Source organism: Toxorhynchites rutilus, chromosome 2 (assembly GCF_029784135.1).
Source record: "Toxorhynchites rutilus septentrionalis strain SRP chromosome 2, ASM2978413v1, whole genome shotgun sequence".
Classification (NCBI taxonomy): Eukaryota; Metazoa; Arthropoda; class Insecta; order Diptera; family Culicidae; genus Toxorhynchites; species Toxorhynchites rutilus.
In genome coordinates this window covers 339,684,442-339,705,635 of record NC_073745.1, presented here as the reverse complement: position 1 = coordinate 339,705,635, position 21,194 = coordinate 339,684,442, and the positions used below count along the sequence as shown (strand labels likewise).

The window sequence follows — 21,194 nt, the reverse complement described above, 5'->3', positions numbered from 1 at the left end:
TCATCTAGAACGATAAACGTTCTGTTTTCGCTAGCCCTTTTGATTGCAAATAAGTATTCACTTATTTTCATCGAGTCGCTAGGGAACGAGCATAAACACAGATGAGGAAAAAACTTTTGCAACGTACTATTACATTTAAGACGTATACGTAGAAATCTCTATTTAAGTGGTTATCAAATTGACGCAAGTAAGACGGTGAAGTTCTTGTAGAAGCACAAGTACCATCGAAGTAGATTATGGCATTTCTCCATCAGCTACTCATTGCGGTAAATTATCATATTAAAAAGTAAATAATAAGTAAGAATCATCACTATTTCAGAAACAATAATCCTGAAAAAACAGAAACAATCGCAGTTGTTCTAACCAATAGCTGATGTCTCGTCCTGTACATTTATCACGTAATATTCTGATTATAATTGAAACATAGAACAAGATTTGTAATTAATTATAATGGCATTTGATGTTAGTAGGCAAATTTAAATTATATCGGCCTGCAATGACAAGTGTATTTTTTCTGGGTAGTTTTCGTTGTTATTTATAAGTGACTAGGTGACCCGACAAACTTCGTCCCGCCCAAATTTTTTTTTTGTTATCAATACCTTCAAACATTCACGTTTTCTTACTATGAGCAAGTTCATGAGTCAAATCGCAGAACTGTTCATTGATTGATCTTCTGATCGATCCCGTTGAATTTACTATTTTACTAAAAAATTCTTAGTACTTCTACCAAAACTCATCATTATAATATCAGATTATTTTCAGACACAATTCTCGTTCAAGATTTTTCAACCACTTTCAAATAACATGTTTCTCCGTTATATGGAATAAATGTAATATAATAGAATAAAGACAGCCCTAAATCGGACAATTCCTTCCTCGAGTTCTGCTTTTATCAACACATCCGGCGATCCTTTTTTTGGTATAGATAGAAGAAGATATAGGAGTGCGTTTCATCACATTAAAATTCATTTCCATTTTCGAACAAAGATCAATTTCGCTATCGCAAACATCAAATAGACTAACAGCACTTGTCACTATGTAATTGTAGAACATAAGGGAATTTAATTTTCCGAATTTTTCCTTTTTCCTTCAGAGTTCTCCGCCCCCCTTTAAGAGCGAGAGGAGTGTCTTATCACCACAGAAATATTTATTGCATCCTAAAACCTCCACAAAACATGGCTTCGTTTGCTGGATTGATTCTCGAGTAATTCAGAAATTTATTTTTCATTTGTATGGCAGACCATAACAACCCCCCCACACTTAGAGAGGGGGGGGGCGGAGAGTCTAACCATCATAGAAACATTTATGGTACCCTAAAACCTCCACATACCAAATTTGGTTTCATTTGTTTGAATAATTCTCGAGTAATGCAGAAACATGTGTTTCAATTGCACAATTGTATGGCAGCTCTCCCTTAGAGAGGGGGGTAGAGAGTCTAACCGTCATAGAAACATTTATTGCTCCCTAAAACCAAGACGCCTAGAAGTATATCGTAATGTGGGCCAACTTACTAAAACCACTTTTCAGCCATCTTGGAAGTCTACTGTGTTTTGTTTGTAAACAATACACAATACGCTTGTGTCTAAGCTTGTGATCAGTCTGTCTCTTTCACGCTTCAAGCAAATAATTCCCCTTCTGCTTTCTTCCGTACTGTACTCATATACCGCTCCACTGCCAACTTAATGACGAAACGGCCTCACCTAGTACCATAGACCCGTCTTGGTTACGATGGTACCTGTCAAAGTACGTAGAATAGAAGGTAAGGGATATCTCCTGTGTATACACACGGAGAGCGCATGTGTTACACACACAACGAGGTTAGTAATAACAAATCCTCAATTAGTTCGAAGTACTGAAGTTTTTTCAATATTTCTCGATTTTAAAAGTTCCAAAATTCCTGGAAAGAGACAAAATCGCAAGTCGTGCCGACGGTAAACACGATAATATACCGCTTTTTCAGTGCAAGTAAGTTTTAATGTGGTTTTTTATCGATTTCATAATGAATAGGTTTTGTTTACTTCAGCGAAATGTTGAAGTACCACGTCCCGCGATGCCTGAACAGAATAATTTCGAATGAGATAAACTAATCGGAGATGTTTTCAGTTATTCCATGCATTCGCTCCATGGATCGGGAACGGGAATGATATAACCTCTCAACACATTTGTTTATCGGATTGCATTATTTTTATAGTACAGGTGCGATAATTTTACAGTTTTAAATTTTAAAATAATTAAGTAAACTGCTATTTCATCATTTCGAAACATTTTTGGAGACAGTTCTTGTATTATAATTCGAAAAATTAAAAAATGTTGAAATTTATATGGATTCGATCGATGGTTTATTACTATTTTTTGCTTTTTTTCCTTTGCCTACCACACTTGAACAAAGCAGGGAGTAGACTACCTTCTTATTCCACGTACTTTGGGTAGCTGTGCAACCGAGATGGAAAATGAAAGGTGGGAAGATTTTTTAAATCTGTGACGTCACAGATTTTGTTTATGCATGTTACTTTTCTTATAATAGTCCACTACATAGGAATAGTGTTGTTATTAAAAGTAAAAATAAGCAAATGAAATGAACGAACTAGGTTTTTTTCCTAAATCAATGCTAGCGTTCAAAATCATAAGGGCCCGACATTTTAACAGAAACTGAAATTTTAGTATTTTTGAAGTGTTCTAAACTTAATTTCAATTCAATTTTACTTCTCGTTACGTCGACCAAAAACGTAAACGACCAAAGTCAGAGTCACACAATCTTTTGTTCTTTTGACGGATAAACATTCGACAGTGCATGATAAAAAAAGGTTGCAAGTTTTTTTTCATGTAAAATGAACTTGAAAAATAAATTTAATTGACTCCGTATGACTTAGATTGAGACGAGAAGTCCGCTTGCGTCTTAGTTTTAGACGACTGAAGTTCTCAGCACACTAATTGTGAAAATACAGTAATAACAATTGCTGACAAAAGTCAAACTTCCATGAAGTTGCTCTAGAATCCAAACATAGTAGACATTAGAATACTATTTCTGAAATCAAAAAAAAATTTAGTTCGTGATATGTTCTGTTTTTTTTATAATGCGAAAAATATGTAAATAGCTTCTTTATATCCTCTTTCAACGTTATTCGTTGACACATTCGATTTTATACCATTTCAGTAACTGACTGATATGCCTGATATGCCTGGTATGTGAACTTCAAGGGGTTAGGCACTCAGGAGGCGATGGCGACTCAGTGGAAAGGACTTTTGAAACAAACTAAAGAATGCGAAAAAATAGAAACGGTATCGATAATAATTCTTGATTTCCTCCTGGTCAAACTAGACAGCAGATTTGTGTTCGACTGTTTGATCTGGGCTTGCGGTTCGAAAGTATTGTTGTCTAGTCGCTTAAAGGCTATTTAAGGTTCTGATAATGGCTGGTAGACAGTTACCTTGTCCTTGCGAGAATAATTATCACCCACATTAACAATGGTTTCAGTACAACTCGTGTTTCAGATGAGAGGATAAGATAGTGTCGTGTCAGGCGGACTTGATGCTAACTGAGGGCTGATAGTAGCTAAACCGGCACCTTTAATGTTCTCAGAGGTTCAATCAGAACCCATGGTTCAGAAGCGGCAAGCATGTCAGACTTTTAACTTTTCACCTCTAACGATAAACGTTCTGTTTTCGCTCGCCCTTTTGATTGATTTTTGTATGCATTCACTTATTTGCATCGAGTCGTTAGGGAATAACGAGCATAAACACAGATGAGGAAAACACTTTTGCAACGTACTATTACATTCAAGACGTATGCGTAGAAATCTCAAAATGATCAAATTTTCAAATTGACGCAAGTAAGACGGTGAAGTTCTTGTAGAAGCAAAGTACCATCGAAGTAGATTATGGCTACTCATTGCAGTAAATTATCATACTAATGAGTAAATAATAAATAAAAACCTGTATAAATCATCACTATTTTAAAAACAATAATATTGAAAAATCGCAGTTGTTCTAACCAATAGCTATTGTCTCGTTCTGTACATTTATCATGCAATATTTTGATTATAATTGAAACCTAAAACAAGATTTGCAATTAATTATTAGGGTATTCGATGTTAGTAGGCATCTTTAAATTATATCGGCCTGCAATGACAAGTGTATTTTTTCTGGATAATTTTCGTTGATATTTGTAAGTGATTTCAACCCACACAAAATAGGACCACCTTTGAATTCCAGTGTCTTGTTTGATGCGTTACACAATAAGCGCATTGAACGCACTCGGCAAGCAAGCATATGTCAGTTAAAATGCGCCCGATCCATCCATTCTCCCTCCCAAGGCGCCTAGAAGTATTTCCTAAGGTGGGCCAACTTGCTAAAATCACTCTTCAGCCATCTTGGGAGTCTACTGTGTTTTGTTGGTAAACAAAGCACAATACGCCTGTGCCCAAGCTCGCTCATGATCAGTCTGTCTCTTTCACGCTTCAAGCAAATAATTCCCCTTCTGCTTTCTTCCGTACTGTTTTCATATACCGCTCCCCTAACAAACTAAGTGACGAAACGGCCTCACCTAGTACCATAGATCCGTCTTGCTCCCTCCATTCGCGTTGACGGCGAAATGGTGTCGACATCTAGATACGACATTAGTTTGCATGAGGCCAACTATTCTCTATCAGATTAGTCGGTTCTAAGACAGTTTTAATTTGTTAAAATTTGTATGAATTTTTTTTCTTTGCGTTATTTGCCTACTAGAAATACGTTGTTCTGACCTCAGTTTAAATTATTTTCTATGAATTTTCAGATATTCTCACCAAAACTTACCATTATAATATAACATTATCTTTAGACACAGTTTTTGTGTGATATGTTTTCACTACTTGCAAGCAAAAGTGATTTTCATTTACATAGAGTACTAAATTGATTTGGAAAAACTAATTTTCATTCATACTTTTGATGTTAAAAGCGTGTTCATTTCTTCTGCAAACCCATATTATCATGCCTACTCCCCCATTTCGTAATACGAAGCTCAATGCCGTCAACGCGGATTCGTTCACGCACACACTCTCAGCTGTTTTGACGGATTTTCAAATTTGTACCGCTCTCTTTCCCTCCAACGGTGTGTTATTCTGGTAGCTTCTTTTTCTGTCCACCGCTTGGCTCCACGATCATCATTCAATTTGTAACGTTCGGTGTCGGAGAACCGCGCACCGCAAAAAAAGATAATCCGAATGGCTAGTGGCGAACTTTAAGAACGTTTCATGTTTCGCGCGACTTTTAACGCCCAGAATCAACATATTTCGCGGAGTTCGCCATCGTTTTCGTTTGTCGTGCTCTCGAATGAGTTATCGCGTGTGATTTCGTGTGGAAGAATGCTGTATTTCATACCGAAAATCGGTCCAACATTAAAGCATTCGACGCAGGGCTGACTCGAATCGAAGCAGCCCGCCGCTAGAAGAGAAAACGCAGTGAAAAAGTTCGTTACCTGACGTGTGTGTTGTGTTGTGTTGGGCTGCTCGGTGTGCATATTCTTCGTTCGGAGTTTTTGCTGCCTGCGTCTATCGAGATTGTGTATGCGCGCCGGGTCAAGCTGAGAGAATATTGCAAGAGGAAGAAGATAAGTTCTGAAGTTTTGATCTTTCGAGGCAGTCTTCCTTTTTCGGGTGTGTTTACCGGTCGAATTGTTAGTGTGTTAGTGTGACACCGGTTTCGCCAGAAATTCCTTCGTTCGGAGTGTGCACGCGAGGAGGATAAGGATGATGTTTACTTAAAATATTTCATCGAAATATCTCGGATAAGGAATATAGTTGCTCAGGGGGAGTGAATCTGTGAAAGTGAAGTATTATGAGTGAAATAGTGCACGCAGAAGCCGAACCAGGAAGTGAAAATTGCAGTGCACACAAACGGCTAGAACGGTTGCTGCGAAATTCGCGGAAGTGACAAACCTGTTGAGGGAGCGTCAGTTCGCTGAGAGCAACAGGAGGATATAAAAATAACCACTTTGACTGTAGGTCCAGCTCGAACCAATTGGGAATAAGATTTGCAGGGCAAGGATGGATCAACCCGTCAGTGAAAAAAGCAAGCCTGAAGGTATGTCTTTGAGATGACATTATTCTACCATTCTAGCAAGCAGTAAAAAAGTCTATAATTTATGATTTATCGTTTTATGAACACTCCGTATACTATATACTCATTGTTTGATGGTGTCACGTGTAGAAATTGTGACATTTAAATTTGCTTCGCGATATGACTCAGAAGGTCATTTAGTTCTAGGTGCCAGTCACTGCGTAGATCAGCTTGTTCTCGATAGAATCGAGTCTGGATAAACGTGGTTCTTGAATTGCATTAAATACATTGTTGGGATTTGATCATGGCTTCTGCTTCACTGTGGATGTTATTGTTACACTGATCTATGGAATTAGATGATATTGTCATTGTCATGGGTTTATAGGCACTATGAAAACGTTGCCTCACTGAAGATGATGAAAATCAAAACAAAGATAACAAACATTCCTCGCGTAATTATTTAATAGGATCTATCTGCTTCAATCGATTGACGATCTCTCTCAAAAATCACGTCCATGGAGACAAATTTTGCACTATTTTGGAGGACTAAAACAAGCTCATCAATACCTTATTAGAGCGATAAAAGTGTTTTTATCCATCTGTGTTAGATAGGTCTTTTTAACAAGTTACAAGAGATTCCGGCCAAGGAAACACAAACCAAGCATGCGAAATTTTAATGTGTGTATTAGTTGATATTGATCAGTCAATTATATCAACGATGCAAATATCTAGACACTGACAAACAGTTTATGAGTAAGTGCATAACATTCAGAAAATACACAAATTGATGAAGTCATCAAGAACAAAGAAATTATTTTCGATCTGATAAGAAGATTTTACGAAAATCTTCACTATCTGATCTGCGATCCATGATTTCCCACAAGTTCTCGATCTTGTTAAAATCCGGCGATTGATGTAGCCATTCCAATACCGTTTAATATGATTTGTTGAAAAAAATCTAATCGGCATATTTCACTGGGCATAAGGCAATAAGATGATCATCTTTAAGGTATTTATTATACACGTAATACTCCATAGTCTCTTTGATTCGATATATTGGATCAATGGCGTTTGCCGTTAAACATCCCAAGACTATTGGAGTGCCGTGTTTGGTAGTCTTTTAGCAGTGACAATGATCCAAAGGTCTACCGGATTGGTTGACGTACACGGAAAATCCATCTATTTTGAATAAATTAAACATTGAACCTCTTCTGATTCTTCAGTGAAATCAAAGGCTTCTTCGTAAGATAATGGGAGTATGGTTCGGTTTCAACAGCACCCGTTTTTGCATCTCCTCGATCACGGTAAAAGCTGTACCCAGCTCGTGTGTGTTGCTGCAGCTCTGGTAGATGGTATAACCACCATGAAACGATCGCACCATCGAATTTTTCGAACCATTGTTCCAAACGATGATATTGACCAATCTATATCTCGAACATATAAATTGTTAGGAGCAAGACGAACACGATAGAGATGCACATTGAAGCGGAATGATTGAAAATCAACTATCAACGTTTAAATCATTTGAATCACTACCAATTAAACCAGGCTCTCGCCGAATCTTTGGGGATAATATAGTATAAACGTCCTTCAAGAATTCGTGATACACTATTTCCCTTTCAAAAACTGCCCCTAGTACCCATCTTTTTGAGTGCATCCGGTTTATCTTTGTCGGGAATGAGCAATCGAAAGAAATCCAGATGAAAGTGATCCGGATGCTCCTCCCAACGAAAATTTTCATTGTATCTCCAATACTCACAAGGAAGCCTTATACAGTGGAGTTCGTTTATATTGAGGAAAAATGATGGTATAGGGTAACTTCGATATAACGTACATTTCACCATCAAAGTTGTACGTTGTATCGAATTGTACGTTTTTTTTATCCCATTTATTGATTTTAAGGCTCATTAGCTTTTTAGCTGTAACAGAGCCGAATTTTAATCGTGTACATGTCACATGGTTATCATATCTATAATTAGCACATTACACAGTTGCCATTCGCCAGTATTCCTTCTATACCATTACACATGGTACATTCACACAGTAGCCATTTAGGCGTAAGAGTTATTCTTTCTGTTCTTCCATTATCCAGTTGGACCACCGGACAGCGGAGACAGTTTATTGATCATTGTTGAGTTATTTATAGAACAGTAGCCCGATGTGTCTGGCAGAGCAGAGCAGTTGTATGGAGGAATCGATCTTATTTCGACCGTGGATCGATCTCCATCGCTGATGATTGTTGCGTGGACGTAGCTATTCTGTAACAACACAAAGATGGTCAATGAGGGCCCTGAGTTTTGAACTCACGATCGATCCCTTACTAAGCGAACGCGCAACCAATGTGGCTACGGAGACCCCCATAATTGTACGTTATATCGAAGCATAATAAAGTACTCAGCAACCTAGCTTATATTACTTTATTGTGTTGGTGTTTAGTTAAGGTTAATGAATAAATTCAACTAGAAGACGAAGCCAGCCTTTCTTATGATGTTTCCCTTCGTACTGTTGAATAAAGTTTGATTCGTTTAGTATCCGGAATCAGAAACCCAGTTGTATTTCGGGATTAATTGAAGGTACAAAACAGGTTTTAGTATCAGAATACAGATAATTTATTATTCTTTCAGAAAAAAAATATTTAAAAAATCCTATACACTTTGAAAATGTGTACGTTATATCGAGGGTACATTATAATGAGGGTACGTTATATCGAAGTTCCCCTGTAATTATAACCGGACATAATTTATTAAAAATGGGTCATAACAAGCGACATGTCGCTGTGAAGGAAGTGATTGTATCCGACTTTTTTACAAAGAATTTTAAATGAAACTAAATTTCGTTGTGTAATTAAGGTATAATAAGCGGTGTGTCAATATAAATGGAGTCATAATAAACGGATTCTATTGTATTTGAGTCCATAGTTCTAATATTTTAAAGAGCCTATAGCTTTTACTAGATTGGTGAAGAAGAAATACATTTTTTGCGTGAAATTCATTATTCAAGATGGTACGGATTGTCCGATTTGGGTCAATGTGTACAATTTTGTTGCATAATTTGTTGCCAGGCTCCGATTTCTTTTCACTGTATATAATAGAGTCAAAAAAATATTTATTTCATTTGTGTTTTATACATGTACTTTTCGTTTTTCGAATTTGAAAGAAGAATTTAATTTTTTTTTCATCCTCTCAAAGTCAGAGAACACCTTTCTTACGTGAAAAAAAAAATTTATCCAGAATCCCTCATAAGGTGATAGACGATTGTTTTTGATGAAAAAAATCCTTCTACGCATATAGTCGAATTTCAACAATGACATAGTTATTCCTGGAAACTCCAGAGAATTTCTTGGTACTTCCATCAAAACTAGTGATTATAACATACCTTTATTTCCAGACACTTTTTTCGCTCAAGATTTTTGATTCATTTGTAAATAAAATGTTTTTCCGTTGCATGGAATACATGTCTGATACAGAAAAGTAAATTTTCATTTCCATAGCGTGTTATTCCACCCGAGAATCCATTGCCATTTTCGCTTCACACCAACGAAATACGTAGCTTAATTCTGCAAACGTGAAATCCAATTGGACTAACAACTATCATTGTAGAACATGAGGATTATTTTTTTTTCGAAGTTGTTGAAAAAATTCATTTTATTTATAACAACGAATGATCTGAACATATGTTTTTGACGTGGGACTACGTCTAACCGAACTTTATGGGGGCTAAAATGAAAACCTAAACATGTAATGTTTCTACGCATCTATCACAATGAATAAAATGTTGAATAAAAATTGAATAACTACCTTCCACGTATTGGTTGGTACGATTTACGGTTTCCCCAACACAGACTTCAAATTCAATGTACCTGGGGGAATCCGCTTTGTTAATACATGCAAGTGGGGGTGAGATTTTTGTTCCCGTCGAAGTATGTTCCATAAAACAGCCATCAAAACCAATGTGCCTGGGGAGATTGGCATTGTAAATACACGCAAGTTGGGAGAACAAAAGATTACCAACGTTAGTCTCACGTTAACCTTGCGGTTATATCTAGTGATGAAATACCGGATACCGGATATTCGGTAAGCTTCGAGGCCGGATAGTTTGATATCCGGCGGCCGGCTCTCTCTCTCAGTCTCTCTCAGTCTCTCTCTGTCTCTATCTGTCTCTCTCTCTCTCTCTCTCTCTCTCTCTCTCTCTCTCTTTCTCTCACTTTCTCTCTCTCTTAGGATTTTATTTTCGACGATTCTTTAGTTATTATCCGAAATTTTGTAACTGGATAACTACAGATCGTTCCTAAACCCTAATCTTATTGTAAAGTGGTGAAATGACTGTACATTCGTTTGCTTGGGGCGAAATTCGCTTCTCTAATTGAATTTTTGATAATAAAAAGACGTTGGAGGGATGAATGTGCAAGCTCATTAATGTTTGTTACCGTGCTTGTTTGATCGAAAACTGTAGTTTTTCAATCTTTTCTAACAGAAATACATTTTAAATTTATGTAGGGCCCGAGAAGAGCAATTTCCTTCGACTCCAAACGCATGTGACTGTCATTGATATAGTTTACCTTGTATTGTTTAGTTGACAGGAAAGACTTCCGTCACTTTATATAGATATAAACTGGGATTTCAGATATGAAGATATCATTTTATTGTGATATATATATATATATATATATATATATATATATATATATATATATATATATATATATATATATATATATATATATATATATATATATATATATATCAAAGCAGTCAAAGTTTGAGTTTTTTGAAAACCGAAAAATCACCCAAGGGGGAGTAAAGGAAATCGGGGTTTTGGAAAAAAAAAATTTTTGATGCCAAATGTCTTCAAATTGTATGAAACATCGAGATTTACTGTTCGTTTTGACTCTTCGGCAAAAATTGACATTCCGGCACTTGGTCTATTTTGTCTTAGAAATCGATTTTTGACGAAAATTTTTCGTTCGAGATAACAGTTAATCTCGACGTTTCTTGCAATTTGAAGACATTTAGCATCAACATTTTTTTTTCGAAAACCCCGATTTGCTTCACTCCCCCCTTGGGTGATTTTTCGGTTTTCAAAAAACTTAAACTTTGACTGCTGTGCGACACTAGTAAATGAAGTCCGATTGAGCTGATATTTTGCACAGGTTTGTTTTTCGTGGGAATCAACATTTTTAATCAAGTTCGCTTTGAAAATTCGAGATGGCTATTTTCATTTTACTGGACTGGACAAAAATATCGGGATTTATTTCTTCCCGACCGATTTCTTTCTGTTTTTTCAAAGATTTTCTGGAGTGACACAATTTTTTGCCAACAATAGCAAATTCAATTAGCCTCATCAACCAGCTTTCATTTGATTCCTATTACGTTCATGTAGGACCATTCAATATAGAAATATTGTTGTGAGAATGAAAAATTTCCCTTTTATCTTCGATGATTTATTGTTCAATAAATAATGATCGCATCGCAAATTGAAAGGCAATTTTGAAAACTTTTTTGGCAATAAAATTGTGTTAGTCCACAAAATCTTTGGAAAAAGGAAAGAAATCGGTTTTTTTATTTCCTCCCGATATTTCTGTCCACTCTACACCAGATTTTCAGTCTACACAGACAAAGACAAAAATTTATTCGCAAATATATCAAAGAGAGTTCAAGTTATAAAATGATGTACATATATGTTATACGTTCAGTGTCTCATAGTGAAAAAATATAAAAAAGGCGTCGAAAGTGGTATCAAACGACGGTAGTTAACACCTTGGCGTCCGGCGACACCACAATGGTTACTTACGAAAACTAGCGGCTGACTGCCGGCGCATAGTATCTCAGTGGTCGGCGACAGCATTTTAGTATCGTGTTTTTGTTTTGTTTTTACTCAAATTAAAATAGACCGAAAAGTAGAACATTTTTTCGAAGATTACCCGCATGGACATATAGTGGGGGAAAATATGGACAGTTTTGTAATATTTACGTATGTATATATTCGAAATTTGATGAAAGTAGGGGAAAAGGGTTGAGAACTTATGAAAACTGACGATGATATTAGTAAAACTTAACAATTTATAATTTCCCGATAATGTCAAGAACGGGCGGCGACAAGCCAAGTAATCTGAATTAGCGCTGCAGGCGCCAAGCGAATATTTTTTACGAAACGTGCGGACGTCAAAGTGTTAATTGTTTATTAAACCGCCGTTATTAAAGGAGGAAGGATCGTGAAGAATATCAGCCGAGAATATCAGCTAATAAAAGAAAGTACACTGTACTTAAAGGGATTAAGATTTTCGAGGATGCGCAGAAAGAAGTAATGACATTGAAAGAGCGGGGCTTGCTCCAGAATACAACAATATTACTGCAAACAAGCATGACTATTGAAAGCTTGTTCCATGTAAGGTGCCTAGAAGTATATCCTTAGGTGAGGTCGTTTCCCCACTGAGTTGGTTAGGGAAGTGGTAAATTAAAACAGTACGGAAGAAAGCAGAAGGGGAATTATTTGCTTGAAGTGTGAAAGAGACAGACTGATCAGGAGCGAGCTTTGGCACTAGCGTGTTGTGTTTTGTTTACAAACAAAGCACAGTAGACTTCCAAGATGGCTGGAGAGTACTTTCAGCCCACCTTAGGATATTCTTCTAGGCGCCTTGGTTCCATGCACCTGGAAGCACTTTCCTAACTTTTCGTGTTAAGCAGATGGCTACCTCTTTCCATGCGATTATTATACCTTCCTTTCCTATATAGTTCTACTGGGATTTTTGATTTAGAGCTTAAGATTTCGATGAACATAATTCCGGTCCCAAAATGCCTCGGATTGAAACTGAGTCAGTGTCGAATAGATTATTCTCAACCTTTTAATTGTGAATAGATTTTTGGTAAAGTAATTAGTAATCTCTGGAAATAAAGTGTTTTTATCATACAAGATACCTTTATTCTTTCGTATAACTTTCCTAAAGCCTTTAATGATTTTGAAAATTTCTCGGCTACGATTCCTACATTTTTAATTTGATGCTTTGACTTCTAAACTTTTTTCCAGTTTCTATGTCACAAGTTCTACTCACTAGGATCATTATCGATAAGTAATTAACAACAAATTCCCATTCCATTAGTCAGTTTGGGCGCTAACAGTCACTCGCCATTATTCCACGTTCTCTATTCGGCGACAGGACTACAAAAACAAACATCCAGAAGTTGAAGCAACCGTAATGTTAGTGTTTTCTTTGCGTGAGATTATCGATACATATTTTCAGCAGCAGGAAGCAGATTATCGTGTCCCATTCCCCTGTGTGTGTATGTGTGTTTGTGACAGCCGGTTGTTGTTAATGGGTTTGGACGGTGGAAAGGAGGCCATCAGCAGCAGCGGCAGCAAAAGGAAGACCGAGAATGATGAGCGTTTTTGGCTGTTTTTTTTTTTTGGTCGGGGAAGGGAAGCAATGCAATGTAAAAATGTGAAGGGTAGAAGGTGTATGCATGAATATGAGATCAGTTCGTTCAGGACTTTCGGACAGGTTTATGGGAACGGTTGGATGGATTCGGTTTAAATTTACCTGCGGCACGAAACGAGAGAAATACGAGAAACAAGTTTTGGGGAATGTTGAACTTGGCTCGGTATGGATGACTAATGGAATTATGCACAGTACACTTTATTTTATTACTTGTTCTCATCTACCGGTTCACTGAATCTGTCGACATCTGTCTTGTCTGCAAATGGCTTCATTTCACTGAAGAGAAGCATATTCATGACTCATTTGAGTAGAACAATTTATGCTAATATACATGTCTTGAAAGGAAACTTCGCACGAATGGATTTACTCGCATTTTCTTCGTCTAAGAGTCTGAGAAATGAATAAGTCGCACTGACTCTCTAACATGTCGCATAATTTCCATACCGTTTTTTTTGCGCGAGAATTGAATTGGTTCATCGCCCCGTGTACAAAAACGAGGTCGTATTCTAATTTATGCGCCCTCACGTGTTTCGCTTGAGGAGGCGCTGTCAGAGTGAAGGTTTTGGGATAAAGAAATAATTCTCACCGACTTTTGAACTACTCGACCCCTTTTTGCGGTGCTCACTATGCCACGCGGAACAGGTTGTATCATTTCGCTTCCTTTGTAGATTATTGTTGTTTCCGTTGGATCAATAAAAATGTGGGGAGAAGCTCCTAAGTTTGCTAAAAATAAATTTACAACGTAGTTCAAACGACTCGTTTTAGTATGCGTGTTGTCTTTGCACTGAACAAGATGTAATTTTATTGCACTGTTCTGCATACACTTTTACTATCGCTTCGGATTAATGCAAATGAAGGGAATCCCATCGGGATCACACCAGAAGGAGGAATGGAACCCCATATCGAGTTGAGTACCGAAGAAAGTACGAGGCACCCCCGAAGCTACTTTATCTTTGACAAACGCTTCGTCATTGCTAATTTGAAATGTCGCTTTTTTAGTGCTCTTCTCAGTTTCGGAAAGCTTCTGTCAGTTTTTTGTTGCTTTCTCTCGTCTTCCTTTGCAACACCAGCTAAGAAAGAGATCATTCGTTTTTTCTCAACCGGAGGAGGGTGGTGGAATGTATGGTTTGAAAGGATATGAGAGAGAGAGAGGGAGACGAAATTGGCAGAGTGTGGAAGCAGTGCATCCATAGCATGACAAAGTTTTCTCGTTGACGCAAAATTTCCTCTTCCCAATTTGGGTTCGCATTCATCGCAAAGTCCGAATGTAGCGCAGTGTTGCTGCATCCCGTTAAAACAAAAGTTGGGGGCGAAATAGTTTCCGACAGGCGAATTGAGTTTACACCATCGAGCGAAGTTGCTGCAGCCTGGGACCTCTTGAATATCACCCGAGGTGTTGAAGTTTCTATCTCTTTGCAGCGCAGAATTTGCTGCTTTCCGCCGGCGCATTTCCTTTGGCGTTGTTCTAATTGATTAACTGCGTTATCGTTTGCAATTAAAAAGTTTAATTTCCATCGGAACTAATTTTACAACATTTGGGGGAAGAGAGAAAATTGTTGCAGCAGAGACGTGGTGGGGTTGGATCGCGACATGATTTTGTGGGCTGGTCAGTTCCAAATGGTACCACACGTTTTTGACCGAATGACACACTCCGTTGCGGGAGAGCACTAAACACTGTGCGGAGGGCAATTAAAATCCACCTTGTATTAAATTGATTTGAGCTCAGCTGTGGCTGCAGCACAGGTCTCGCCTTACTTTGACCTCTGATCCGTTCTGTTTGTTACTCATATGCGTCTTGGAAACCTGTTCTGATAGCTTGTGTGTAGTTCAGGGTTTATCAGGAACTGTGTGCTGTGATTTGAAAGTGTTTTCTCTGGTTGGTTCCGGATTGCGATTAGAAGAATATAATACACATGAGTTCTAATGTTCGTGTTATCTAAACTGCGCTTTCTGCTAATGACAACGTTTGGGAGCAACGCTTGAACGCAGAAACAGATGATCTCAGAAATGTGATATCGCAATGGATTCATTCCACATTTTAACATTATCCCTTACAAAATGATTTTTTGCCCATTTTGAGAACATTCTCACAGCGAATTTGTAGATTTTCAAAATACTCATCGGAACACAATTTTATGACAAAATGAGCTGTGCTTAAGGTCATCGATTTACAATTTGATTTTTTCCGGAATCATGAACCCACGAATACCACGAAATTAATCAATTATTTATATCTAGGGTAGTTATTTATTAATTATTTATATCTAGGTTAGATAGAAACTGCATCGATGGGTTTTCTAGTGTGAGATCCTTGAGAAATCGATGGCAACAGTGATAATGAATAGGATTTCGAGGAACGGCGTGATTAAGGTTATAGGCATAAACTGTTCAACATCTGAAGCGAAATTTTTGTTTTTGACTTATTTCATCAGTTATTAAATTGTCGACCAGCATCGTTTCATAACTTTTCGTAGCTCGTTCAAAGATTACAATATTTGATAATCTTAGAATACCCCCATTCCCCCCCCCCCCTTCTAATCTCGAAGCTCGAAGTTTGGAAAAAAATTGAAGTTTTCTTTCTTCACATTTCTGAAGTTTCAACATTCAAGAAATGACTTTTTTGAAATCCCGTTATTTACCGAGTTATAGCCATTTTAGTAATGCGGTATCTAATCTAGTATAGTCTTGACACAAAACATCAAACGCGTTTTTCTACTAGTTTATCTAGTTTTTTCAAGTTGGCACTTGAGTATACAATATCAAATTCTGCTGGACTAAATCATTCCAAATTTGATTTGAATAAATCTCTAGAATCTCTTTATAGCAACCAATAAAAAACACTGGTTTTACTACTGTAATTTGAATATTTTTTGACGTAGGATTACGTCTTTCATTTCTATACTGGAGTGTAAATTCAAAGTTTCGAAAACGAAAGCGTTACACCGGAGAACAAGATTTTGAGCGTCTCCTACACAACTGAACGAAATGGTATGATAGACGCTTCATTCGCAAGATAGAATGTCTACGCGTTATATACTTGTGTTTTTTTTAATCCAAAAACTTGTTTCAACAGTCTTAAAATTCCTTTCAAATCAGGCTATTGAAATCACCAATCGGTATATAAGTGAGTGCCGTTCGGAAATCCACTTCATTGTTTGTGTGGACACCGACTGGACAACATCGTTGCTGGACGAGCTGAACAACGAGGGATCGAGTGCCTTTCTCAAGATAGTAAGGGTGGAGGTGTAGTGCAGGTGTAGAGTAAAGTTTTTCAAGGACCTTTTCCAAGGCTAGAGACGAATGAACTGAAAAAGTTTAAAGTCTCTATAATCAAAAACCGAACCGAACCGAACCGCAATCCACTCAGTTCTAATTGAACAGCGATTGGATCATGTTGTCTCTGTTGTGGTGAAGCTAACTTCGTTCATCATGAAAGCGCAGATCAACGGTGTCACCAAGAGCCTGTTTGTCCACCTTGGGCCAGAAGGGAATCCATCAGGAGGAGATGCCACTGAAAAGGCGACCAAAAAAGTAACAGCATCGAAAATTGGTTCCGCTTGAAGCATCGGAGCAGCCGCCACATACACACACACCCACACTCATACACGCGCGCAACTCTTTTCGTTTGGTGGTTATCGAGCAATCGAGAAGAATCTGGAAAGATGTCATCGTTGCTGCAAAATAATCTGCCAGTTCCCCTTGGAATTGAAAATTACATTCAACCAAAAGAGTTTATTTGAATGTTTATAATAATATAATAATAATAATATAATAATTCAACAAAATACATTTTGTTTTGTGATTTTTCAATCAAGTGCAATTAGCAGAAAAGCTTCTGAAGATTATTCTTCCCCATCAGTAGAATATTTTCGTATCTAATATTGCATGCATAAAATCTTGTGCCTCCAATCTAACGCTCTCGTTTTCGAAGTCCCCCAAATATTAATTTATTCATTCATTCAGAATGGATTTAGATTCAACTTCAAACAAATGGTCACTAAATCAACGATCGTCCTACGTCAATCTTGCGGTTATACCACAGATATATCCCAGCTCCTGTTTTTAAATTTGAATTTGAAGTTTAAATTGAAATCCGCGTAAAAACGATAAATTAAAAAAAAAATTTGAATTTGTTTATTTATTTATCTCAGGTTTCCAAAATTGATATGCTCAGCTAGAATCTCTTTGGTCTTGAGACCTCAAAAACCATGTAATTTTTTTCCACCTCCACTCCCCACAATTGCGATCTTAAAAAAACGGACGTGTTCTTGAAATTTTGATATTTTTAGTACAAAAATCTCAGGTTTCCAAGAATAATATGCTCAGTTAGAATCTCTTCGGTCTTGAGATCTCGAAAACCATATAAAAAAAAATACATCATTTTCGAGGTCTCAGACCAAAGAGATTCTAACTGAGCATATCTATTTTGGAAACCTGAGATTTTTTGTACATAAAATATCAATATTTCAAAATCACGTCCGTTTTTTAAAGATCGTAGTTTTAAGAGCAATTCAACGCAAAATCAATCGGCCACTGACCTTCTCCGATTTTTTTGAAACTTGATACTTATAATAAAGACTTCCTAAAACCACAATTATCATTATAATGCTAGCTAACCCAGCGAACTTATTTATAATACACAATTGATATTTGAATCCAAATAATTTCGAACACCCACGATGAGCTTAAGCTTGAGCTTGGCTAGACTGTACACTTTGTAGTTGCTCTCCGTGATTGACCTGAACCAGCGAAATTGCACAAAAAACACACGGAATGACGCTTGGGAGTAGCAAATTAATAAGAGTAAGAGTAAATGGATGTTCCAGCTGTAACATTACGCAAACGATTTGGCAGGCAAATCATCTCTCGGGAACCTCAAACTGAGAACTGTAATTGACCTTGTGTTACAACACATTTTGTCGTCTCTCGTAAAAGTATCCCACTATACTATCGTCTAGACAACTACCAGAAACTACCCGAAAAAAACAACTATTTCGTTGGAAAGCAGTGACTGGAAAAACCCCAAATGACCAAAAAAATCACTTCAAGTTTTCGCAGCTGCAAGAAAACTATTTCAAGTATTGACTGTAAAATCTGGGGCTTGACAGCGCAGATGGTAAGCGCGTCGGTTGTACGAGACGGAGGTTGGGAGTTCAAATCCAGCCACTGTCTTACGTATTTTACGGATTGGAAATTCGCTGAACAGCCCTTGAACAGCATATCGTTGTGCTTGCCACACAATGCATGACTGTATACTGGAAACACCCTCAATTAAGATATGGCAGGCAAAGTCCGTAGTATTTACTAAGAAATTTTCATATATCAGGTAACGCAAAAATATTTTAAACTGTCCTCTATCTTCCTACACAACATATTTTTGTATTCCTTATGCATTAACACGTTCGTCGCCCAACGCGACGTTTTTGAGTTTCTTGCAGGGTCCAACTTGCGAATAAATTATTAAATGAAGATCAAACTTAGTTTGTAGATAACTTTTACATGATCTAGCAATGTTTGTTTTCAATTGAAAACGAATTGATGACAATAACACATGCTAAAGTCATATTCTAGGGGTTTGCAAAAAACTACAGTACAAATCATCCGTATTATGAATTAATAAAAAGTATAGTATAAACAGCATAATATTATAGTTATGATTTTATTATTTTTCTTCATATCCTATAGTTACATTTAGGTGCCTATTTTGATAGATAGATTTGATAGATTTGATAGATACCTTCTAAACATCCTATTCAATTTGAACGAGGAAAGTGTCACCCATATGTGGGTGACGGGGCGTCGAAAGTGTTAAGAGTAAAACAAACTATACTGATCTAACCCCCCTCTCCCCTTCCTTCTCCCTCCTTCAATGCAGAGCATAACTCATAAACAGCTCCATTTCTATTTGGTATAAACATTATGAAGATTAAAAAAACATAAAATTGTTTGGGAAACCCACTAAGTCCACCAACCACCAACGTTATATTTAAAGCTTGAACTTCTATATTGATAAAAAAGTGGATTCACATAAGGGGTTTTGGGTATAATTACCGAACCTGATACCAACCAATAGGAGGAACAGGTCAAAATTTTGAGATAAACAGTTTGCAGTCGGTCTGTCTGAAATGGATTTTTGTGGAACTTTTTTCTGTGGATTTGCTATAAAGAGTAGGTTTACACAGAGCCCGGTTAGTCACAATTCGAAAGCAAGAAATCAGTCGTCTTCCGACAGCTTCGATGATTTAAAAAAATGTTGGGATTTTTTCTAGAGCTCTTTCTATAATTGATTAACATGATTCCGATTTGATTTTGATAAAATCTCGACAAATCTCGCATCTCATCGTCTATTTGGTTGGTCAACTTGAATCACGAAGCCACTCTTTTCTAATTCCTGCTTTACAATTTCTCAATATTCCGCGACAAATTTGGAAGCAATTAGGTGATTGAGTTGTTAGATTAAATCTATCGTCGAAAGTTCTAAGGTTCCAAAGTTCTAATAATTCTAAAGTCCAGAATTCCACCGAACGGAAATTCATCGCTCGGATTATCGGATGAGATAATATTAAAAAAACGGTAGGTTGAGTTGATTGCAGTGTTTGCCAAATGATCCATTCACTGGAAAAATCGCTTTCGTTCGTTCAAATATGATCATACACAAATCACAACACACAACACACAAAAAAAGAGAACGAGACAACTCTGCATCGGTTCGCACTTCATGATACACCGACACGCAAGCAGAACCATCATATACGTTTTCGGTACAGAAAGTTTATTTTCTTCTTTGCCTCTAACATATGCATATCGACCTCTCCCAGCATCATGAAACAACTAGTCTCAGAGAGTGCAAACTATATGATTATTTAGCTCGATAGAGGCTAAGGGAACGGTAGACAGATCATATTTTCCATTTTTAACGCCGCTATCCCTTGAAATATGTATATTCATATAGACTGCATAGTTTTAGTAGCAACACCGCTCTCTTTTCCCAATCGTTGCTCTCCGCAAATGGTGACCGAATGATGACGTAATTTTTCTTGTATCGTTTATTGCTTTGCACTTGTCTGTGCAGTGGGTTTCGCTATACAGGTCGGACTCGATTATAAATAGTCGACCATTTTTTTTCAACAATTATTTTCAAATCCTCTACATAATCGAATCTCAAGAAAACAATTTTTTCATTAATGTATGAATGTCAAACATTAATAGAAAAATAGCTTTTGTGTGATTCGATTATGTATTGGATTCGAAAATTAACGTTGAAAGTGAAATTGCGATTATATATAATCGAGTCCGACCTGTAGTAGAGCGGGACGATATATTTATGTGGTTCAAACTTGTATGCAGGCTTCGAAAATGGTTTGCGATGTTTGATACAGCTGGAATATGCAAACAACAGTCTTCGTTCCTCTCTTGGTTTAATCATCTAGTGTTACACAAGTGATTACTGTCATTCATACAAGTATCTGATCCTCTCATATTTTGTTACATGTTCGTGAGAGGTTACTTGCATGACACATTGTGTATCATTCGATTTCGATCGAAATCCAAACACTGGTTGATTGGATCGTTCGTTGAGTGAATAGATAAAGATTTTTTTTGTAAAATAATGAGCAGAACTACAATAAATTTGGATCACGATTCATTGTACAGTGCTGTTCAAAAAAAAAGTACACAAATTGAATAAACTTACTTTTTCTAGTTATCAAGCTTACAATCACAAATC

General features: G+C 37.0%; 1 protein-coding gene across 3 annotated transcripts in view; it reads left to right on the top strand.

The window, feature by feature from the left end:
• The first annotated feature begins 5,138 nt into the window (after positions 1–5,138).
• Positions 5,139–21,194, top strand: part of LOC129765170 (protein ECT2) — a 149,566-nt gene continuing 133,510 nt past the window's right edge. For 2 of the 3 annotated variants that reach the window (XM_055765093.1, XM_055765094.1), the window contains exon 1: positions 5,139–6,060. In XM_055765093.1, the coding sequence (XP_055621068.1) occupies positions 6,024–6,060 (37 nt within the window). In that variant the 5' untranslated portion in view covers positions 5,139–6,023. The remainder of the gene's footprint in view (positions 6,061–21,194) is intronic. The other variant, XM_055765095.1, reaches the window with a different exon arrangement.